At 43.5% G+C, this 25,033-nt stretch overlaps 2 protein-coding genes across 4 annotated transcripts in view; both read left to right on the top strand.

Annotated features, from left to right (window-relative positions):
* LOC138788607 (protein SSUH2 homolog) overlaps window positions 1–5,434 on the top strand; it is a 12,903-nt gene extending 7,469 nt beyond the window's left edge. For 2 of the 3 annotated variants that reach the window (XM_069966645.1, XM_069966646.1), the window contains exons 6-12: window positions 257–381; window positions 769–831; window positions 1,873–1,955; window positions 2,043–2,135; window positions 2,892–2,997; window positions 3,718–3,825; window positions 5,287–5,434. In XM_069966645.1, coding sequence (XP_069822746.1) covers window positions 257–381; window positions 769–831; window positions 1,873–1,955; window positions 2,043–2,135; window positions 2,892–2,997; window positions 3,718–3,825; window positions 5,287–5,427 — 719 coding nt within the window. In that variant the 3' untranslated portion in view covers window positions 5,428–5,434. Of the gene's footprint in view, window positions 1–256; window positions 382–768; window positions 832–1,872; window positions 1,956–2,042; window positions 2,136–2,891; window positions 3,030–3,717; window positions 3,826–5,286 lie in introns of those variants that run through there. The other variant, XM_069966648.1, reaches the window with a different exon arrangement.
* A 1,407-nt stretch (window positions 5,435–6,841) lies between these two features.
* Window positions 6,842–24,534, top strand: LOC138789859 (protein SSUH2 homolog). The gene is made up of 11 exons (XM_069968708.1): window positions 6,842–7,525; window positions 8,083–8,149; window positions 8,256–8,388; window positions 8,985–9,045; window positions 9,539–9,663; window positions 9,955–10,017; window positions 10,102–10,184; window positions 13,461–13,553; window positions 15,797–15,911; window positions 17,318–17,428; window positions 24,207–24,534. Exons 1-11 carry the CDS (start codon window positions 7,516–7,518, stop codon window positions 24,351–24,353), a joined length of 1,008 nt encoding a protein of 335 aa, XP_069824809.1. The 5' UTR covers window positions 6,842–7,515; the 3' UTR covers window positions 24,354–24,534.
* Window positions 24,535–25,033: the final 499 nt, after the last annotated feature.

The raw sequence follows: 25,033 nt of genomic DNA, 5'->3' as shown, positions 1-25,033 counted from the left end.
AGCACATCCCCTAGTTACACAGTGTGTGCTGCTGAGGCTTTACAAAAGATACAATTGTCAGGTGAACCAGCATTTGCTTATTCACTGCAGGCCACTGTTACATGGGGCAATCGTCGGGAACTAATGCTTCTAGGAATGTTTGTTTGGCCAGTAATTTCCTGCATAAAAGAGCCCTGCAGTCAGCAAATGAAGGACCAACATTTTTTTTTTTCTTGTCCCACTGGTAAATTGAAGCAGACCACTGTTTGTCCCATAGGCCAGCATGTGGATTCTACAAATGTTAGATCCACCATCCAGCCTTGGGAGATCCCCATTGCTGTACCTGAAATGTTTAAGGATGGGACTCAGCAAATGAAATTGCCTAATACATCCTCTGTGAAGGTACGTGCAAGATTTTCCATTTTGTAGTTCAGAAAACCCATTTGTATCTAGAAATGACTAACACTGGATTGAATTAGTGTGTTGAATAAGTGTGGTAGAAGCAGCACCCCCTGTGGAGACCCTGGTGCAATTCTCCCTGTACAGCCAGTGCAGAGGGACAGCTCCATATTCAGTAGTGGGAATAGCTAAAAGAGCGAAACCCCTAACCTGATTCCTGTTAGGGACTGTCAGCACCCAAACCCTGTTGTAGCCCTCTATCTACCACTGCTGTATGTGACGGGACAGTGCCCGGGGCTAGTTGCCTAGCAGACACTTCAGAAAGTATCTATACACTCCTTTCCAGGGTTGTCCTTTTCACTTTTTTATTTTGTGTTTTACTTTCCTCAGGCTTGTTCACATTGCAAAGGGATAGGAAAGAACATGTGTCTGAAGTGTCATGGGACCGGCCGGGTACTGTATGTCTTGCTAACCAGTCGCAGAGAATGTGATGATACTGTCTTATATACAACCTGACCAGCATTATTCAGAGGAGCTGTATGCTGCTATATGCTTGAATGGTGACATGTCCCAAATTCGGGACAAGTTGCAGCATTTAGTGATTCTGTGAATAGGCAAACTTTACATATATAAGAGGATGGGACGGATGGAGGGGGGGGGAGAAGTAAGGTAGGGAAGTAAATAGGTGTGCGGTATATTACTCCTCACGACTGGGAAGGGCATTGAGAGGGTCATCCTTGAAGGAGGAAATGGTATTTTTCTTGGTTAGAATATAAGGTGGGGTAATGATTATATGGTTGATGGGAGGAGGGTGGAAATCCGGGAGGCTTCTGTTTTTCGGGGTAGGGACAGATATAAGCTTGTTTGGATATATAAGTTGGAATGACTTTATGGTTTTATGATTTGATGTATTTATGATTGTAAATTTAATAAAAATTTAATTGCGAACCGCGAATATACGCACGTAGTTTTGAGGTTGATGCGTTCGCTTGAAAGTATATGATGTACGCCTGCACAATGCACACTACGTATGAGCTCACGGCCGGATCGTATACAGCGCCGTGAAAAATGAACAAGACCACTGTTTGAGGACGGAAATGTTGAAACTCACGGCCGTGGATTTACATGCGGTCCCGTACGAAGTACTGATTTCAGCCAAATTGAACTTGATTTTTCGATCCAAAAGGTTCTGCATGGTTTACGGGGCTGGGCGAAGATTTCCAAGTAAATGACCTGCCTTAGATCGCTTCGAAACAAGCTAGGAAAGCATAACTGTACTGCGGGCGTATGTTCGCGGTGTGTACGCATCCGGCCACATGTCGATTTTTCGCACGCCCGCAGTTTCAGCCGCACATGTACAGCAGCGTAAGACCTGCGTACGGATTCGTACGCAGTGTGAACATAGCCTTACTGTACAATGCCTGATGTCAGCATTTCTCACCGTTTATGGTAGAATGTGGGGAATAGCATTTTATACATTGTTCCTTACTGCAGATTCAGTGCATGTGGTGTAATGGGACTGGGAGACGTATGCAGATGGAGATGTGTCAGCAGTGCTATGGGAGCGGTACTGAGAGGTAACTACACCACTCTAATATCCTACACCAGAGGACTCTACAGCTTACAATCTAACATGTTTTAACTTATATTTCCCCCACATGCAGCTGTAGAATGTGTATCAACACCACTGCCCAGAACTGTGTTACCTGTGGTGGGAAGGGGCAAATCCTCACCTATGTGCAGCTAAACATCATGTGGTAAGGACAGGATAACCGTATTCATAGCTCTACATGTTAAAGAAAAGGGAAAATAGGTATTTAATACACTGTCAATTTTACAAGTTTCATCACCTATAGCATGGAGAAGTGTGTAATTTTTTTTATCATAGGTACACGTCAACTGTGAAAGACAGAACCTATAAAAAAAAATCAAGAAAATCAAATGATTTAAATAATTAATTTGCATTTATTGTATGAAATAAGTATTTGATCACCTACCAACCAGCATTAATTCTGCCTCTCCCAGAGCTGTTAGTTTTTCTTTAGGCTATGTTCACGTATGGCGTTTTTTTTTTAATGTTAAGTGTGCGTTTTTGCCGTGATTATGTAATATGCGGCAACATAGTGTCAAAATTGTCAAAAATGCATAACTAATAATTCATAAATACTTGTCAATCTAGCCCGGACAGGTGTGAAGATTTCAGGCCATACTACACATCAGAATTTTCCACACAGGCTTCTCCTTTCTTCTCCAGTACCCTCCTCACCTTTTCCTACCTCTTTGCATACTACTGTACCCATGGTCCAAATGGTAATAATGATCCCCTTTGGTGGCTGACACAGTATTAATACCCATTCTTTTGTGCCCCACACAATAATAGCAGAGGGCAGCTGTAGAACAAAGTCCATAAGATAATTATAAATTATTTTTTTTGCAATTGTCTCTTAATATTTTTTTGTTCAATGCAGTGATTTTATTACATTTAATGAGATTTGTGTATTTTTTTTTTGCAGGAAGAATAATAAATATCAATTTATATCAGAACATAACTCTGAATTCTCCTCCGATCTCTTCACAACTGTGCACGGAGAGAGAATCTTCACAGATGAACAGTTATCGGTCCGTTATCCAGATAGATATATCATATGGGGGTACTAACATGCTTTTCCATTGCTGTGTCAAAATTGGCCCTCCTGACATTGCAGCTGATTATAATATGGGTGGTCCGGACAGCCGCTCAGACCGCCCATATTATAATCTCATGGGCCACTATATAAGAGACTATTTTAGGGACTGGCTTCTGTATAAGACACTATTGGGGAGGGCTGGCTACTATATAAGAGACTATGGGAGAGGCCTGGCTACTATATAAGAGACTATTTGGAGGGCTTGCTACTATATTGGGCATCGGAAGGACTGGCTACTATGTGGGGCTCTAATAATGGGCCTGGCTAGTATGTGGGGCACTATTGGGACGGGGGGGGGGCTACTACATGGGGACAATTATGGGATTATCTACTGCTTGAGTGATATAATGGGTAACTACCATGTTAGGACAATTACTTTAGGATAGGCAGTGCCAGAAACGCCACGTGCATTTTCATTAAATATTAAGGTTGGCCCGCGACTTTGTCCAATTTTTTAATTTTAGCCCACTGTGTATTTGAGTTTGACACCCCTGTTCTAGGCAGGAAGGAGTATTTTGGGAGGGTGTGTATGCTGATCATGTGGGTGGTCAGAGAATAAGTATTACATAGTGAAAGGAGCAGGGTCTTCCAGCAATACTGGTGAAAATGTTTTCAATTGTATTTAATTGATTATTATTCATTTTATATGTAGGTTTCGCCACTGCTAGATTTCCAGGACTCCTCCATTACCTGGGCTTCCCAGAATGCTTTGGAGCAGCACCGCACCCAGTTCTCCTCCTCATGTCGTGTTTTAAGACAGGTATATGCCACAGTGTTGTATCTGGTTACATGCTGGAAATGTGGTATTTTTTTCTCAATTTAAAGTCTTTGTAAATAATTGATAGAATGTTATATAAAGCTGTGGAGAACTACAACTCATAGCCTACTTTCAGCTCTGATTTAGTGTTAAAGGGGTTATTCAGCGGAAAAAAAAAATCTTTCTCATCAACTGGTGTCAGAAAGATATATAGATTTGTAATTTACATTTATTAAAAAATCTCAAGTCTTTCTATACTTATCAGCTACTATATGTCATGCAGGGAGTGTGTTATTTACATTCTGACACAATGCTCTCTGCTGCCATCTCTGGCCGCAACAGGAACTGTCCTAAGCAGGAAAGGTTTTCTATGGGCATTTGCTACTGCTCTGGACAGTTCCTGTCGCGGCCAGAGATGTCAGCAGAGAGCACTGTGTCACACTTAAAGTGTCACTGTCGTGAATTTTTTTTTTGCAGAAATCAATAGTCCAGGCGATTTTAAGAAACTTTGTAATTGGGTTTATTATCCGAAAAATGCATTTTTATCATGAAAAAGCAGTTTGAAGCTCTCCCCCCTGTCTTCATTGTTCTCCTATGGAGAGAGCTAAAGAAAAGACCAAAACAGGACAACAAAGAGTTAATCTACAAATCCCTCACGGGAAATCTGTTCTGACCATCACCAGTGACCTGTCTGAGCTTGGATTACAGCTGTCACCCAGCTCCATGCCTGTAATCCTCTGTTATCTGCTTTCTGCTGCCGGCTAACTCCCTCCTTCCTCCTCCCCCCTCCCCTCTCCCTAGAGCAGACAGGGGACGTCTCCTGCAACAAGTCACAATTTTCAGATTTTTCAGAGTGGATGAAAAAGAGGAAGGAGGGGGGGACCTGGGAAAAGGCTTTTTACATGCAGATAATGGCAGATTTGGCTAATAAACCCAATTACAAAGTTTCTTAAAATCGCCTGGACTATTGATTTCTGCAAAAAAAAAAATACGACAGTGACTCTTTAAAATAAAATAAAACATTACCTGCAGGACATATAGGAGCTAATAACTATGGGAAGACTGGAGGTTTTTAAATAGAAGTACTGTAAATTACAAATCTATATAACTTTTTGACACCAGCTGATTTGAAAGAAAAACATTTAGCTGGACAACCCCTTTTAAGTCCTCCATTTTTTGCAGCACTGTCTTTCCACCCCCTTGCCCTGGGAAAATCCTAGCTGACTGTTTGCACCCCTCTATACAGTTTTATAAATAATTCCTATTCATCTGAATAGGAGCTACATATAGATTGCCCTTAGTGGTGGTAAGAGGCGAATAGAGCGAAGTTTTAATACCACACAAAACTTAAGGACATGGTTTTTCTTTTATTATTATTATTATTGATTTTTTTTGGATAATCCCTTTAAGATAGGATTACACACTCCATACAGTCGGTATAATAGGCTTTTTCCGTTCCTCCAGAGGCAGATTATTGAACTTATTCCTCTCACCAAGGTGGACTACATCTGGAAAGGAAATCACTTAAACTATTTTGTTTATGGAAAGGAAAACAAGGTGTATGTAAAGAATTACCCTGAGAAGTGCTGCTGCGCGGTCATGTGATGTAGCGTTTCCAACCACGTCTTGTTACACATTTTGATAATTTAATGTTTTTTTTTTTTTTTTTTTTGTATTCCACTCATAAGAACACAGAGGAGGTATAATCCACAACCATAAAATATGCACTAAAGTTTGTTCTAGCAGGAAATATGTATAGCATAGTGAATTGTGATATAATAATAAATCCTCATATAAATGTAGAAACTTTTCCTGTTTACAATATGTTTTCTGTTATGGGAAGTGAATATATTCCTTAAAGTTTGTTTCCTGTCTGTTATAACTGTCTGTAATATAATATTTCATAGTGGTTTGTGTTCTTTAGTGGATATTTTTGTTTTGGTTACGCCTTTGGATATTCTCCCTGCAGTTTGTAATATGAACACAAGATGGCAGTGTTCAATTAGTTCTCTATTGGGCGCTGTTCATATGATTTGCTGTTGTGTTTCCCTGCATGTCAACACTAATTTATTATTATTATTAATATATATATATATATATATATATATATATATATATATATATATATATATATATATATATATAATTTTTTTTTTTTTTTTTGCTAATATGATAATACAACAATGCAAATGTGACAAGAACCTTAGCCCCTCAATTAAGTTTGTTCTATGGAAAGGCACAACCTGTTCTGCCATTAGATAGCTTGTCCGCTCCCTTTACAGCAGTGGGTTTCTTTTTGACTATATCCATCAATCACTTAGAAACGTGATGGTCTGCATGCTGCTTGACTGATATGTTTTGGCACCCCTGTTCTAGTGATTGGTGCAAGTTCCAGAAAATTAATAAAATACATGTATTTTCTAGGAAAGCCCACTTTATCTGAAAGTGTTACATGACAAACTCAGCCCTGCTACATTTGTGCATACCCAGAACATACACCAAATGTAGCATACACACAGTGACTACACCAAGGTATATCAGCCTAATATCATGTACTGTGAAATTCTGATGCTACAATGAGGCATGAAGCGCAGAGCTTTAGTGCGGTCAATATTTCCTTGTGAACTGCTGGACTGGCTTGCTGTGTGTACATGTGTATTGTACTGTATTGAATAACATGATTTCTTCCACATAATACAGACACCACACCCAGCATAGTGCGGCTCAATAACATGTGTGACGCCACCCGCTGGTACATTGTGTTTACACGACCCAGGGGATTTTGCATTCTACAGAAATCCAGGGAACAACATGCACTTTATTACGCTCAACACAGGAAGAAACCCCATGAGTTCTGCTTTATTTGCTGCCATTCGGTTTCTGATGATATAGTGGGGAGGGGGAGGGGGGAAGCTGGAACACTTATATAACCAGGTATTGTAAGGTTACCATTGTCATCTTTTTATAACAAAAAGTCATGTGTTTGTTGTCCATTGGGAGTCAAGGTCTGATCGAAGAATATTGCAACCTATAATAACACAAATGTCTCCTAAACCTAAGTGACATCTGATAAAAGCTGGCTGACAACTAATGTGGCGGTTGTCACAGGCCATGAGGAGAATAGAGATGGGTGACAACCCTAAAAGTGGTTGCTATATGAGTTGTAACTCTGCTTTTCTAATAACCAGTACATAGTCTTCCCAGAATAAGATAGAATGAAGAAACAGCCATGCAGAACCTGCTGGCCCCATCCTTTCTCGATTATATCTATTACATTAATAATACACAAGGGACAGGCTTAGTTCAGCTATTATTAGAATGAAACAATCCATCAGAATGAACCTATTCTCCCACCTCTCTTATCATTATATGAGCAGATTTTACTGTAATGTTGACCACACCAACACATTGTCTGAAAGCTCCCAAGGGACATTTTTAGTCAGGCCCATCCCCCCAGGACTTGACACATCGGTACCAGCCGCCCCTAGCATTGTGCCCTGGCTCTGAGCTGGGCATGACCTGATTTTTGCGCTCTCCCTATATTGTCTCTACCTGTACAGCGAGTTGTATTGTCTTATTGTACAATGTCTGGGGGATCTGCTTCTCTTGGGGATATTTGTACTAGAAATGTCGCTGGCCCAGGGATCATCTACCCATTACTGACCTCCTGGATGTGACATTGGATGCACCTGTATGGAGCAAGGTAAATAGTTTTGGGGCACCTGTTGCATCCATTTCTACCTCTTTCTTTCTTTTATTATTATTATTATTATTATTATTATTATTATTATTATTATTATTATTATTATTATTATTATTATTATTTATTATTATTATTATTGGAGTTCACTGAACACAGCTTTATTCAGGTCCCAAGATATATATATATATATATATATATATATATATATCTTGGGACCTGTATAAAGCTGTGTTCAGTGAACTCCAATAATATCTCCTATATATATATATATATATATATATATATATAGAGGGCTCCCCCTAGTGTTGGCTGCAGGCAGACAGCATTATATCATCGTTCTCTGCATGCTGTAAGTGAATAAAGACATTCCTGTTTACCTAGTTTTAAAGCCTATACGATACTATTCTCAGTAGAGTATTGTTACAATTGTATTTAGTTTAGATAATCCTTTGTGAACTATACACATTAGCAGCACAAATTTCTCTCCTCGCCTGATAGTTTGCTACAACTTTCATAAATGTATCCTTTAATAGTTCTTCCAATTACTGCCTACATAGGAACCTCTATCCGTAGTGACCATTGTACCCCATGGGATTCCTCTAATGGAGACCCCCAGGATTTCCGGTAAGAATCTCTATCTCTGCTGATACTGGTGATTTGTTTGCTTTCTCCTTAGTTTAGGAGGACCCCTCTTCCTTCTCAGTCTAACTATCTCATCCCTCTTATCTAGCAATGTGGTCCTCATCACAGAGGATGATGTGAGAGATGCTGTATGGAAACATGTGGTGGCATCTTACTGCTGTTGTACACCCAGAGCAGAAGAACTAGTTATTCAGACATTAACACAAATGCCCCTATACAGGGTAAGTCAGCTTTGGTTTACTTTTATGATGTTAATATTACTTTGATGTGATTTAGAGTTACATGCTTTTATACTCCAGCCACTTCCAGAGCTGCAATCACAGCGTCAGATCTCCCTGCTGCCCCCTACTGGTGAACTGTCTGTAGGGGGCTTGTTTTACAGTGAAGCAGTTCAAATGAAAGAGGTCCCTTTTTGATATTGTCAAAATATTCCTCATATACAATGTAATGCACCAGAATAGCATTCTTAGGTGCTATCTCTGGTTTTGGTTTTACTTCTGGTTTTGGCTAAAAATACTGATCACTGTGTGTATCTAGCCCTAGGGTCTTGGAGCTGGGAGAAGTGGTTGTGTTTGTCTGTAAACAGCTGATGGATTCCAAATCAGGGCAAGCTAAATGATGAATTTGAAGATTAAAGTGATAGGAGTAAAAACATGCCGCAATAATAGGATTTTAAATGCAGCTTTGGATGTAATTGGAGTATAGGACATGGTGCAGCAACTGAAATACAGCTCTGGATGTGCACAGACTTCTATTTCAGAAGCTTGTTAGTTTATGTCTATACTGCCTGACTCCTTTTCTTGCTCTGTTATTACAGTACAGATTGGAGACTTTCACTGAAACAAGGCACATTGAAAAAACGTGCAAACCTTATACCGGTGAGTACTGTGCACACATTCTGTGATTTACATATAGACATTATCTGCAATGCATAGCATCTATGTACAATAGTACTGTTGTATTTATTGCATATATATAACTTTTTTTTTCTTTTTTACTCACTATGTACCAATTTATTTTACAAAGTTTTTTTGTTTCCAGGTGCTGGGTGTGTGTTCCTAATTGTTTGTGTCTAAATGAATAGAAAAAAAAAGAATTGTCTAGAACCTTCTAGAACTTTCTGGGACTGCCCAGAAGTGTCTAAAATGTTCTGGGATTGCCCCAGGAGTGCACATAGCAGCACTGGTGGACATACTGTATGTGCAGCTGTTTTAGCTGCACAGGGGCCCAGAGAGGGGCCCATCACTGTAATGTTCAGTCCAATTTCTGTGGTGCAGGGTGAGTGCTTTGAACATCAAAAGGAACAGAATAGAGGAGCTGGAATTGTGAGTATTGACTGGAGTCTACATTTAAGCATCCTGATGTCCATAGGTCAGCGAATCGATGCTTCAGAGAGAGAAGCCTTGCCACAACTTTGGGATATTGATGTCTACTCCCCAAAAATGTTTCATGAGGGGTCAAAGAAGTTTCAACTTCTTGAATCGGGAGAAATAAAGGTGAGCAGCATTCCCATATGGAACAGCTGTTGTGTCTTTGGAAATTATACATACATATATATAATATTAGTTTGTAATGTGTTCAGGACAGCAGCTACTATAATAGTCCTATAATGTCTGTCTGTTGAGGTTATATAGCTGTAATGTGCACTTTTTGGGAATATAACTTTGTATTCCCTGCCTCACTGATACAAGGACATCTGAAAATATTAATAAAGGTGAAATGGAATGTCTTTAAGTTTTTCTTTTGTACAATTGATGAGTCTTTGACTATAAGATGTATTGTTACAGACATGTCACAAATGTGGTGGCCGGGGACGCTGTAAATGCTCAAGATGTGGAGGGTCAAAACAGGTAAAAACAAACTAGTACTGTCCTGTTTCTCTCTCTTCTTCAGTTTTCTGGACAGTATTCTAAATTGTCTATATTTCTCCATAGGTCAGGTGTGGTTGCTCCAGCAGCCGCCGCCGGAGATCCAAAAACAAAAGGTGTCCATCGTGCTCTGGGAGCGGCCGAAGAAGGTGAGTAGCTGCATAATTACATTGTATTGTATGTTATCTATGGAGAAGAGTTTACAGCAGCGCCTTTAACTATAATATTTCCTCCTATGTTTGAGAATATAACCACAATCATCAGGCCTGTATTTAGAGTTCAGGCTGCCCTAGGCACTTTGCACGCAGAGGCCCCCCCCCCCCCCCACACACACACACGTTACTGTACATGCATGGTATATACCCTGGCACTCGGGTGCCACTTTGCCTGATGCCCGCTCTTCTCATCAAACAGATGTGATGGAGGAAGGAAGGAGGCCGGGGACGTCTTAGTTTGGGGACCGCTTCTGTCCAGTGTTGGACTGGGGTACCTGGAGCCACCAATATACAACCAGTGAGACACAACATGCTGACCCGCTCCTCTCCTGGATTCATCTGTATCTGTGACAAATCTCAGAACACCCTCCATTTATACAGCTCTCAGGGTATGCTGGGAGTTGTAGTCTCTGAGAGGACAACCCTTTAATAAATCACTGTGTGCAGAGGCTCCTGGTGGCTGCAATCTGTGGGTGACAACCATCAGCCCTGAAGGTCCAGCAACACATCTGTGTACAGCGGCATTTATCATAGGATTGTACTACTTTACTACAACTCCCAGCATATCCTGAGGGCTGCAGACTGTCAGTACATGCTGGGAGTTGTAGTGCCTGCAGCTGTTGTAGTTGGGTCCTGAGGGTTGAGGAGAGGCTGGGGGTCAGGGGAGAGGCTGAGAATGCAGGGGGGAGAGGCTGGGGGTCAGGGGAGAGGCTGAGAATGCAGGGGGGAGAGGCTGGAGGGCAGGGGGAGAGGCTGAGAATGCAGGGGGGAGAGGCTGGAGGGCGGGGGGAGAGGCTGGAGGGCAGGGGGAGAGGCTGAGGGTTAGGGGGAGAGGCTGAGGGTTAGGGGGAGAGGCTGAGGGTTAGGGGGAGAGGCTGAGGGTTAGGGGGAGAGGCTGGGAGTAGGGGGAGAGGCTGAGAATGCAGGGGGGAGAGGCTGGAGGGCAGGGGGAGAGGCTGAGAATGCAGGGGGGAGAGGCTGGAGGGCGGGGGGAGAGGCTGGAGGGCAGGGGGAGAGGCTGAGGGTTAGGGGGAGAGGCTGAGGGTTAGGGGGAGAGGCTGAGGGTTAGGGGGAGAGGCTGAGGGTTAGGGGGAGAGGCTGAGGGTTAGGGGGAGAGGCTGAGGGTTAGGGGGAGAGGCTGAGGGTTAGGGGGAGAGGCTGAGGGTTAGGGGGAGAGGCTGGGGGTAGGGGGAGAGGCTGGGGGTAGGGGGAGAGGCTGCCCCCCAGCAGGGGAGCAGCTGAGGATGCAGGGGGGGGCGGGCACATGCTGTGGGGCAGGGGGGGGAGAGGCTGATGGGAGACGGGGCGGCCAGGAGCAGGATGGGCAGGCAGGCTGGTTCCCTCCCCCCCATGCAGTGCCGAGGTCCGAGGTCCGGGGTAGGTGTTGAGCTTCCGGCACACAAAGTCTGACAGAGGCCGGAAGCTCACAGCTGCAGCCCCACGGTCCAGAATCTTCTCTCCTGCTCGGCGATGACGTCACATCACGTGAGCGCCGCCGAGCAGGAGAGAAGATCCGGGACCGCGGGGCTGCAGCTGTGAGCTTCCGGCATCTGTCACACTGTGTGTGCCGGAAGCGCACCCCGGACCCCGGACCTCGGCGCTGCATGGGGGGAGGGAACCAGCCTGCCTGCCCATCCTGCTCCTGCTCCCGGCCGCTCCGTCACCCACCTCCCCCCCTCCCCCCGGCGCGAACTAGGCACCCGTGGGCCGGTGCCTACAGAGGTTTTTTTTTTTTTTTTTTTTTTTTAAATAATAAAAAAAGCGTTCCCTGCGGGCGCCGCCCCCCGCAGGGCGCCGCCCTAGGCACCGGACCACGGGTGCCTAGTGGCAAATACGGCCCTGACAATAATACTGCACCATATATGCAATTGCGATGCCCAAGCCCCTAGGGGCCTATCCGCTGGTAGTTGTAGTTACTGGCAGGAGCCGGAACAGCTGCTTAGCAGAGGATTGTCACGGTTTTGGTAGAGGGTAACACAGCTGAGAACCGGGCTCCTGACCATGCAGAGGCTGGGCATGCGATTCTTCGTTGTCCTTAGTCAGGGCACCAATTATCACACCAATGCCAAGGTTCAGAAACAACGGTAGTTGTATATTTATTGTAACGGTGGTAACTAGTAGCAACAGTCTCTCCGGATGCAACCGGGAATAAGGCAGACTTGGATAAGGCAGAGTAATGGGTGATGCTGCAATAGGCTGTGATGATAGCGTGCTGGATGATGGGAGTAGTAGTGATACTGAGGATAAGATGCTGGGTGGAATGAATCTGAAATGGATACTTGCTGTTGATGATTAGAGAAGATGATGAGAGGAATGACTGAAGAATGGCACCCAGATCTGGAGAATAGATGAGAATCTTGAGAATAGCACACAACCAGAAATACTACTTGTGGAACTGGAACAGCAGAGCACACATATCTCTCTCCTGACAGGGGAGAGAGAACACACACAGAACCTGTCCCCCTGATGGTGGAGGACCAGACTGAGGCAGAGAGGAAGTCACACGGTATTTCCCAGCCAAAGATCGATGGCCACTGGAGTCACCATGGAAGCAGGGGCAGTCACGTGACATCCAGCCATTGCATCATCACACCACCAGGCATATACAGTGAAATATACATGAGAAGTATCATATTCGAACACTGGGAGGTGACACAATACCCCTAGGCACTGACAACTGAATATGCATACAAGAAATGAATGGAATAGCAGACCTGAACACTGGGAGGGGTGACACAATACACACAGTTTGCAGTGAACCATAGCTTTCCAGAACAGACGCAATAAAATACTGACTGACTCAGATATAAGGATACACTTTGAAAGAAACAATAAGAAAAGGAACTCTGTTCCGGGACACTGCACAATAGTAAGACCAATATAATACTGCTACTGTATAGAACATTTTACTCACTGCAGCTTTAATGTTTGCATGTAATATTGCTTTGCTGTATATTGTTAGTTTTTTGACTATACATTTCTTTCTTTTTTTTTCTTGTTGCCTTTGTATTATTTGTGCCCCCTTCCTTCCTTCCTTCCTCCAGTGATATCTGTAGGTATAAATGTATTATGTATATGGGAAATCAGAGAGAAACTATGTGACTACAGGCAGAGAAAGACACTGAGGGGGTCACTGGAGGATTAAGAAGGAAGTTCTGCTGTCAGGAGAAGGTGAGGTGCACTTATAGTGATTTTTTTGTTTCATTAAAGTTGCGGCAAATGTTCTGGACGAGGTAAAAAAAGCTGCGCTTCATGCAAAGGAGAAGGACGTCTCTTATATTACCAGCAGCTGACTGTGAAATGGTAAGATGGCAGCATTAGTGTGTGAGGATATGTGTATCCTGGTGTTTATTTCATAATCCAAACTATAACCTGGTTATTTTATAATTTATTTTCAAAGTGCTGCTGATTCCAGAGTGTTGTACATATGATAAAGAGTTAAAGGGGTTGGTCACTTTAGAGTAATATTGTTCAGTATACAGTATTAGTAAGTATACTCACTGTATATGTGGTACTCAGCCAGTAGTTGAGATAGCTCGTGACATTTTAGACATGTTCCTGGTGTGGGCTAGAGTGTTCCTTGGTGGCTGCTCTTCACTACTTGCTTCTAAGCACTGCATAGTGTAAGTAGTGGTTGCTTTAGAAAAACTCTTCAGGGGACATTTATTAAGTCCGACGTTTTTTACGCCGGACTTAAAAATGTCCCCGCATCTCCGGCGCTACGGGAGGCGGACTGCCTCAACATAAATCCCGTGCGCTCCGGTGCGCACAGCCGAAAACCACCGCCAGCTGAGGACTGGAGTAGGTTTTCGGCGTATCTTTTGGCGGAAAGGATAGTGAATCGCGCGGACTCTGAGTCTGCGCCCTCCGTTCCGCCCCCTTCACACCCCCTCCCCGCCCCCCGGCATACCGAATATTGTATTTGCAAATCGCCCATTTGCGAATAAGATAATGCGCAGATCGGCACTTTCCACCGAAAAACCCCTGTACGCCTGATGATACATGTCCCCCTTTGTCTCTATCTCGATCTGTTCACACTGGATACCTAGTCTGAACTGAACTGAACTGAACTGAACTGGTGTCCCTGACAGGAGCCCTGGCAAAAGCCAGGCCCTGACTTAACTACAGCAGGAACTGTCTTGTTTGTGTCTTCTCTCATTGAGAAACTAAGTAAGACTGAACTGCACTTCCTCCACCAGTAACTCCTCCTACAGGGGACTTTGTGTACCTGCCTGTGAGTGGGGGGGGGATGAATGTGTGCAAGAGAAAGGCTAAAGAGGATAGGATAGAGAGAAATAGCACCTCCTAGTGGTCAGCACATAACACATGGTACAAGTAACATTAACCCATTACCTCCTTCAGCTGTGCAATAGTAATAATACACATACATATAGAAAATACTGACACCTAGTGGGGAAACAGCATACTTCATTCACCACTTGTTTAGCCTGAGAATTTTAGGACCGTGGCAAAGAAGAAAAACACCAGTGGTGGGACACCACATATATACTGACAGCAGCTTGTCATAGAGCTAAAATCAGACTGTACCCTCCTGCTCTGTGGTGAGTCTGTCCATGCTCTGCCCCCTATTGTCCACCACTGAGCCAGTATATGCCTATGGAGGATACTGGGGGTGGGGCATGGTCACATGTTCCTCCATGTCGGCCGTCTTATAGACATAATCACCACAGAGCAGGGCAGCACAGCCTGGAGGAGGAGAGTATGATTTTAGATCAATGAGGTACACCGGGAGCTGCTGTGGGTGCAGTGGGTACACTTACTAATACACGGAATTATTTTACTATAAAGTGGCCAACCCCTTTAAAATATAAATCATAATGTAAAATTAAAGGGATAGCGCGGCGCTAATGATTTATTCACAAAATAACACACATTACAAAGTTATACAACTTTGTAATGTGTGTTATGTATGTGAATGGCCCCCTTTCCCATGTTTCCCCCCACCCACGCTATTACCGCTTACCGCATTCGTGTCTACCCCTGGCCACCATCTTGTGACAATGATGTCCTCTTCGGGAGGCTGGCCGAACCGCTCCATCCGTCCTTCATGCCGGCCCCCCTATGCCGCGTCATCAGCTGCTCAGCCACGATTGGCTGAGCATAACTGTCTAGTATGGGTGGGGGGAAACACAAGGAAGGGGGCCATTCACATACATAAAACACATTACAAAGTTGTATAACTTTGTAATGTGTGTTATTTTGTGAATAAATGTTTAGTGCCGCACTACCCCTTTAAGTACAAATTCTGTAGGATAGTACAAGTTATCTGCAACCTGTAACACTATAGCTTAAATAAAACTACATTCTGAGAGTTGTACTTTTATGCCAGCTGGGGAGTGACAGGTTGGATCTCCCTGTCACAATGTAGAGGTGTTCTTAGGGTATGTAGCGTATTTGCAGACATGAAGCCATCTGGGACTGCAGGGGGATATAAGCTCAGAGCTGATTTGTTAGGACAAGCTATCATGATTTTTTTCTTGCAGTATTTATCACTTTTCTTAGGATTTATGATGCTGTCATTGCAGGAAGACGCTGTGCTCTGAGGCCATTGCTGATCCACATGAGCAGGAGTCCGGTTTGCCAGTAATCCTCCTGCGGAAGGTGACAGGGAAGGCAATTATGATGGACGATGATGTGATGGTAAATATGTACAGTGAGAGAGTAATCTGTGTATGTAGCTGTCTTGTGCATACATGATGTTATTACAGTTAGAAGATTTATATATAAAAATTCACAGGCTTCAAAAATAGACATAACATGATGATGTAAAGCATGTGCAACCGGAAGGAAAATGGAAAGACCCGAATACAAGTACAGTCGTGCCTTGGATTACGAGCATAATTCATTCCTGGACTGTGCTTGTAATCCAAAGCAATTTTTCCCAGAAGAGGAATATTTTTTTTTTAAATTCTGAATAACATGTAGAACAGATGAAACAAACAAAGAGAAACAGATGAATATGTGATAATATAAGTTAGGCCCCATGCACACAGAGCAAGGGCGGCGGAATTGTCCGCCGCAGAATACTGCCAGCCTCCGTGTCATAATGACACACTCTATGGGAGGCTCGCGTGGCTCCTCTCTCCGCGCTGAAGAATGAACATGTTCATTCTTCAGCGCCGAGAAATGCAGCGTGTGAGCCTCCCATAGAGTGTCATTATGACACGGAGGCTGGCAGTATTCTGCGGCGGACAATTCTACCGCCCTTGCTCTGTGTGCACGGGGCCTTACTGTACAGCATAGCAATCAGCATGTGCTGTATAATGTATAGTAAGTGCATAAGAATGAAAAACAGCAGCAGTTTGTAGATACAGGATGGAGCTGCAGATCCCCATAATACAGTCGTACAACAGGCTAGAATAGAGAAGCAGACCGGCTGTCGGAGGTCTGTGTGGTTAAGCATGGACCAGGAAGACAGTGACATAAACTTTTCTAGACAGCAGTGTAAGTGCAGGCACATTATAGCAGCAGTGTGTATAGCTGAGTGTAAGTGCAGGCACATAAGAGCAACGGTGTGTATAGCTGAGTATAGGTGCAGGCACATTATAGCAGGAATGGAGTGGATGGTGAACACAAGGAATGACAGAGCCTGCAGGCAGTATGAAGGAATGAGCAGGGCAGATGTGGGCACAGTATAGCAGTACTCTCTGTCCAGGGAGAGAGGGGTTACAGCTATGGAGAGATTACCTCCACAGTCCTGTCCCCTAATGCAATCCCTAGCTGGATCTGCTATGATTTGGAAGGTAAGGAAGACTTCCTGGGTTAGAGTACTGTGCTGTAGACCCCGCTATGCAGACCATGCCCCTCCCCCACTCGCCCTCCCACCCAGTACAGGGAGCTCCTAAACCAAGTTACAATTTTGAAAAACTGTGAGCTCTTCTTGAAAAATGCTCTTAATCCAAGTTACTCTTAAACCAAGGTGCCACTGTACTTAGATTAATTCCCTTTCTTGTGGATAAGAAGAACAAGGGATTCCCACCTCATATTTGGACCTGTAACGATTTTGCTAATTTGACTGAGAATGATCTCTTACCATATTATTGCAGGTTCATCCTTTATCTGGATTTGCTGATGTCTCTGAGGTATCTGCTGCCTCCCAGAGATTCATTCAAGATCATCAAAAGACTTGTGGCCCCTTGTGTCATATCCTGAGGCAGGTAAAGACAATACAGAGTGATGGCTAGAAAAACGTCCTCTCTCTGGTGTCAAACAACAATAGTGCAGTAGCAATATGGTATTAATATTAGTGGTAATAGAGTAATTGTGTATCTGTAATCATATGTTACTCGTGATGATATAATAGTAATATTGCAGGAGTAAAATTGTATTGTAGTAATTCTACAGTAATTAGAATAGTTTAGTAGCAATAATAATAGCAATTGTGTTCTGGTAACTATAGTATAGTAGTAAGGTATACTTTTGATGGCTTAGTACTATGTTTTGTTTTAGTGCGGTAGTATGGTATACTAATAATACTATTGTAGCAGTCATAGTATATTAGTAATAGTGCAGCGAAGAAAGAGAAGCTGGCACTCCTCTCCTGTATTGCGGAAACACTTCACTTTATTCACCTTACAGCGAGGGAGGGGGACAGGCGTGGTGCTGGTGCGATGCCCTGGCCCCTAGGGGCCACTACGCAATACAGATGTTGTGAGGGGTGCAGGAATCGGGGCAGCTGTAGGAGAATATTGTCACGGTGTAGGCACGAGGGTGCTACAGCTGGAAACCGGGCTCCTGACCATGCGGGAATACTGGGCATGCGATTCTTCGTTGTCCTTAGTCAGGGCACCAATGAACACACCAATGCCAAGGTTCAGAAACAACGGTAGTTGTATATTTATTGTAACGGTGGTAACTAGTAGTAACAGTCTCTCCGGATGCAACCGGGAATAAGGCAATCTTGAATAAAGCAGAATAATGGGTGATGCTGCAATAGGCTGTGAGATTAGCGTGCTGAATAATGGGAGTAGTAGTGATACTGAAGCAGAGATGCTGGGTGGAATGAGACTTGAATTGAATACTTGCTGTTGATGAATTGAGAAGATGATGATGAGAGGAACTGAAGAATGACTGAAGAATCGACACCCAGATGAGAATCTTGAGACTTGAGACAGGAACACAGCCAGTGGACTGGAGCAGCAGAGCACACAGAGGCCTCTCTCTTTTGCAGGGAGAGAGAGGACTAACACAACCTATCCCCTTGATGGTAGGGAATAGACTGAGGTAGCACAGGAAGTCACATGGTAACCCAGCCAAAAGCTCGATGACCATTGGTGTTACCATGGAAGCAGGGCACAGTCACGTGACATCCAGCCATTGCATCATCACACCATTAGGCATATACAGAGGAATATACATGAGAAGTACCATCCTTGAACACTAGGAGGCGACATAATACCTTTTGACACTGATACCTGAATTCACATGCAATAAATGACTGAAATGGCAGACTTAAAGGAGAAGTCCGGCCAAAATTAATTTTTGATATGTTGTTACTTATGAAAAGTTATACAAATTTCTAATGTACATTAATTATGGGAAATGCACATATAGAGCTATTTCCCTTAATTTAGTAGATCAGGAAGTGTTAGAAATATCTCTGAAGAAGTGACGTCACGACCCAGGGTGTAATTCCTATGGAGTGTCCAGCAGGGGGCGCTCTCTATATAGAAGTCTATGGGACTTTATTGTTTCTATGGGTTTCTATGTAATGTAATGTAATGTAGTGTACAGTGCTTTATTGAATGAATACATCTATGGAATACTTTGGGGAGCAAGTGTCCTTGCTCCCCAAAGTATTGCATAAATGTATTCATTCAATACATTCAATACACAGTAAGCCCGCCGATCCGCCGCATTTCCGCCGAATTTCCGCCGCATTCCCGCCGATCCGCCACATTCCCGCCGATCCGGACCATATACATTGAACTACAGCTCCCATCATCTGCTTCTAGTATGAACAGGTGATGGGAGCTGTAGCTGGGTAATGGATATGACATGCCGCCGGGCGCAGGGGGGAGCCGCTCAGTACACAGGTGCGCTCCCCCCTCCTCCTCCTTCCGTGATAACTTCCGCCTATACCAATGCTGAGTCCCTGCCTGGCCGCCGCTCTCCGCTCTCCCCCCCATACATACCGGCTCCCGATGCACCCTGGTGTCCGCGCTGATGCCGGGAGCCGGTATATGTGAGCGGAGAGCGGCGGCCAGGCAGGGACTCAGCATTGGTATAGGCGGAAGTTATCCCGGAAGGAGGAGGAGGAGGGGGGAGCGCACCTGTGTACTGAGCGGCTCCCCCCTGCGCCCGGCGGCATGTCATATCCATTACCCAGCTACAGCTCCCATCACCTGTTCATACTAGAAGCAGATGATGGGAGCTGTAGTTCAATGTATATGGTCCGGATCGGCGGGAATGTGGCGGATCGGCGGGAATGCGACGGAAATTCGGCGGAAATGCGGCGGATCGGCGGGCTTACTGTGTATTGAATGTATTGAATGAATACATTTATGCAATACTTTGGGGAGCAAGGACACTTGCTCCCCAAAGTATTCCATAGATGTATTCATTCAATAAAGCACTGTACACTACATTACATTACATTACATAGAAACCCATAGAAACAATAAAGTCCCATAGACTTCTATATAGAGAGCGCCCCCTGCTGGACACTCCATAGGAATTACACCCTGGGTCGTGACGTCACTTCTTCAGAGATATTTCTAACACTTCCTGATCTACTAAATTAAGGGAAATAGCTCTATATGTGCATTTCCCATAATTAATGTACATTAGAAATTTGTATAACTTTTCATAAGTAACAACATATCAAAAATTAATTTTGGCCGGACTTCTCCTTTAAATACTGAGAAGGGGGACACAATACACGCAGTTTGCAGTGGACCATAGCTTTCCAGAACAGAACTGTTTATAATGAAAGTGTGAGCATAAGAAGGGCTGTTCTGGACACTGCACTGGTACGTGCAGCACCTGTGAGTGCCAGCTTCTGTTTCTATGCTGCAATATTGGACTGCCTATTTCTATCTTGTACACCCTCGCTTCACTAGATGTCCGCTCATCTCACCTGCCATATCAGATCCTAAGTAGGTGCTTGCTCTCTGCTCTCCTTTGCATAGTAGAAATAGTACTATAGCACTAATCTATGAATAATAATACGGTATGGTAATAATATTGCAGTACTTGTAAAGTAGTACTATAAGTAATAAGTAACTTCTCCAGAAAGTAAAAGCATGCCCTCTATTGTTACCTATCTGGAGATACTTTACCCATACCCTTAACTTTTTAGACTGCTTAAGTGGGACACTTGTGGTTCACTCTAGGAAAATTTTACAGACCTTTCTCTACTTTTTAATTCAAGGACGCAATCACACATCTAGGATCTGCTGCAGATTGATGGAATCAAACATTCAGGATCTGCTGCAGATTGATGTAATCACACATCCAGGATCTGCTGCAGATTGATGTAATCACACATCAAGGATCTGCTGCAGATTGATGCAATCACACATCCAGGATCTGCTGCAGATTGATGCATCCACACATCCAGGATCTGCTGCAGATTGATGTAATCACACATCAAGGATCTGCTGCAGATTGATGCAATCACACATCCAGGATCCGCTGCAGATTAATGCAATCACACATACAGGATCTGCTGCAGATTGACGCAATCACATATACAGGATCAGTTGCAGATTAATGCAATCACACATACAGGATCTGCTGCAGATTGATGCAATCACACATACAGGATCTCCTGCAGATTGATGCAATCACACATGTGGGATCTGCTGCAGATTGATGCAATCACACATCCAGGATTTGCTGCAGATTGATGCAATCATACATACAGGATCAGTTGCAGATTGACGCAATCACACACATACAGGATCAGTTGCAGATTGATGCAATCACACATACAGGATCTCCTGCAGATTGATGCAATCACACATCCAGTATCTGCAGCAGATTGATGCAATCACACATCCAGGATCTGCAGCAGATTGATGCAATCACACATCCAGGATCTGCTGCAGATTAATGCAATCACACATACAGGATCTCCTGCAGATTGATGCAATCACACATCTAGTATCTGCAGCAGATTGATGCAATCACACATCCAGGATCTGCTGCAGATTAATGCAATCACACATACAGGATCTGCTGCAAATTGATGCATTTAGTTACATTGATATTTGCAAGTCTGCAGCAGTATGAATCCATCCTTTGGGTTCAGTCACACATCAGTACCATGTCTGTAATTACGGACCCGCAACTGTGGAAAGGATTACAAATGTGTTTCAGTAACTGGCCACACTTGCAGAGACCCACTGTCAAGTAGGAGACACGGACTGCGCAATGGCTTAATTGTTTTTTGCAGCATGGATCATGTCCCGAAGAAGGATCCATAACACCTACAGATGTGTGTATGGGGCCATATGAACAGCATGTGTGAAATGATTTGTGAAAGGGGACATAATGTGACATGATTCATATGAATATAACAATTTTTAGGATCCAACTTGCACCACATGATAGAATAATATGCAGGTTTGGGTCTAATATACAGTAAGAAACCAGACACTTTATAGAGCAACATAAAAAGTTTATCAATGCAAATCTAATTCCTAGGTCAAAAAGAGGGACATGTAAGGGGCATGAGGGACAGAGGGACTTGGGTCAAAAGTAGGGACTGTCTCTCTGAAAGAGGGACACTTGGGAGGTATGCTTTACCTGCCCTGTAAAACATTGCAGGCCTTTCTGCCAGCCAGAACCCTGCTCTATATTGACAAGGGTCAAGAACCTCGAAATAGCTGGCAGATGAGCGCTTTACTTTTTGTAGGATCCTTTTTCACGTTTCAAGGCTTTTTTTTTTTTTTTTTGGGGGGGGGGTGTATTACAAATTCAATAGCACAGAAGCTTCCTCCTATAAGTGGCACTAGAGAGACAGCTTTTGGAGGAGATCCACATAGGTGGCATTTTACCCAGGGAGACTTTCTATACCAGCTTGACACTCTCCCTTAGGAGACCCATTAACCCTTTATCTAGAAAACAATGGACATACATTTAGTGGTAAAATATACACTATACAAACTTCTTACAAATTGCACTAGGGCAAAAAAAGGATCCACCTGCAAATGTAAATGGACAGTAAGTATTCAGAGCATCTTGTGCTCCTCTGATAGCTGGAGTGCCCATATCTGCAATAATAAACCTGCCAGGTGAAGCCCATCCACTGCCAATATGCAGTGAAACATGAAAGGGATTGGCACTTGTATTCTCTGCCAGATTTCTACAGCTGTTTTCTTCAGAAGTTTGTGGAAAGTCTATGGTCCCCTCCTCCCTCTGCCTGACGCTGCTGAATGCCCAGAAACTGAGCTGGTTAATCACAGCAATTGGCTGATTGGGTCAATGTTATCTGTGCTCCCATTATTTACACAGAGAACAAACCACAAATTGAATTTCTTCATCAGACAGAGAGATGCATTTAGGAGAATGTGTTACTGTCTGCTCAGCTGCTGTATCCAAGCCTGCTAGGTCGGATACTGTCTGATAAGTTGTGTATCTAAGCCCAATATATGTGAAACTGTCTACTGAACGGCTGTATCTAAGCCTAGTATGTTATTTTGTCTGCTCAGCTGTGTATCTAAGCCTGTTATTTGTAATATTATCTGCTAAGCTGTTGTAGCTAAGGCTGGGTTCAGGCTATACTATACATCAGGATACTAGAAAAAATGATACTGGCATGTAGCATGGTGGGCTCATTCACTAGGGAGTATATTCGGTCCATTTTCAAAACATACACTTTCATTTTGCAGGACTCAAAGCAGGACTGTTGTTTAAGTATGGTGTTCCCTCCCTGGCTCAGCGCTCAGTCCGAATGATTGCAGGAGACACGCTCCATTATAAGTCTATGGAACCTGTCTCCTCCGATCAGTCAGACTGAGCGCCAAGGCGGGGAGCGAGGCATGCTTCATCCAGCTATATCTAACCACCCATCTAAACTTTTGACATGTCTCTGTGACCTGTCAAAAGTTTATTTAAATGACAGCAGAGCAATAAAAGCACAGCAGACTGGACTTAAATTCACAAAATAAAAGTACACTGGTTGAATGGACTTAATGGACTAGAAAAACACATTTGGTCCATTAAAGAGAATGAGACTGTCACAGTATATGATGGAATACCAGTTTACTGGTATCCTGATGAATACTAGTAATGTGGAGCCTGTATTGAGCCTGGTGTGATCCCATGTACCTACCATATGCAAGACTTTCTGCTGATCTGGTGTTGCCAACTCTACCATGTGTTATACTGTCTACTGAGCTGCTTTATCTAGTTGTATAGTGTTTGATACTGTCTGCTTTATCTAAGCTTATCCCTATTACAATATACTGGCTCAGAAATCCTCACCACTTAACATTTCCATTAAAGAAAGGGACACTTTCTAATCAAAAAGGTCTAGACTATAAATATAGAATTTTTGCATGAGCCGCGTTACCCAAGACTAGACACAAGATGACGCCAGATATCCTATTCTCATATTAAGTACTACCTGACCCCTTAGCAGAGTTGATCCTTTTAAAAGGAATTTGCTGCTGTGTCTCTGCTGCCTTCTCTAATGTGAATCCAAAAGAGCATGAAGGAAGTGACGGCCACGCATGTGCATTGCCATTCCATTGAGCTGAATCCCCCTGGATATCATGGGGGTCTCAGCTGTCAGAAGCAATCCCCCTCCCCAATATTCAATTAGCTATTATTCTGAAGATAGGGCATAACTTCTATTTAATGGAACAATCCCTTAAAATATTCCTATTATGTGACATTACACAAACCTATTATGTTCAGCACCTTTTTTTCCTGACTAAAAATAACAGAAATTTTGTGTGTATTTTTATGTTCTGGTCCTCTGCTCAGCGTCAGATGGTGGAGATGATTCCAGTGGTTCAAGTCCAGTATGGATACGGTGGGAAGAGTCTGTCGTGCCTTGTATACGGCCAGGAGCTCAGAGTCTATTCTAAGCGGAATCTTCATAGTTTCAATTTCAACTGCTCAGTTATGTGAGATCTGGATATCCACTCTTTGCATCTATCCCTATATTAGCCATTGAATAAAGCTTTGCTTATAACCCATATATTGGTTTACCTTTAAGGCTGCACTTGCTTTTACATAAAGCTTTTGTGGTTAAGAGATGAAGAGTGAGATGATACCTTATATCTACCTTTATAGGAGTGAGATGATACCTAGGGAGGTATCTAGGGAGAGGGAATGGTGAGGTCTTGGGTGGACAATACTTTAACGGAGGAGGAAGATTTGATCCATAAGGGAAAGTTAAACTTGGGGAAGACAAGGTAGATGATTCTGGGAACAAATGGGGTTAAGGTGATGGACAGTGGGGGTTATACTTCTGGGGTGGGAGATGATACCTCAGCAGGAAAAGAGAGAGGATCTTGGGCAAGGAAGAAAAGAAGAGACTATGTAAAGGGGAGGAAGAAGATTATAATTAGCTAATACTGATTAGGGGAAGACCTGGTGTAGGTGGGAGTACAGTATGTACAGTACAGGTGTGCCACTAAGTCTTACACTACCTGTCCAAAGGTAACACTATAGGATGATGGGTGCCTTTCTTCACCATCACCATTTGGTGTCTCACTCTCCCCTGTCTGTTGGCACAGTTGAAGGTATGCTGAGCGTTAGCTTCTTGTTACTGTTATGTGTTGTCCAATCATCAGCTTGGGTGCCTC

The sequence above is a fragment of the Dendropsophus ebraccatus genome, chromosome 4 (assembly GCF_027789765.1).
Source record: "Dendropsophus ebraccatus isolate aDenEbr1 chromosome 4, aDenEbr1.pat, whole genome shotgun sequence".
Taxonomy (NCBI): domain Eukaryota; kingdom Metazoa; phylum Chordata; class Amphibia; order Anura; family Hylidae; genus Dendropsophus; species Dendropsophus ebraccatus.
Note: the sequence above shows the minus strand (reverse complement) of the source record. Positions and strands in the feature narration are given on the sequence as shown.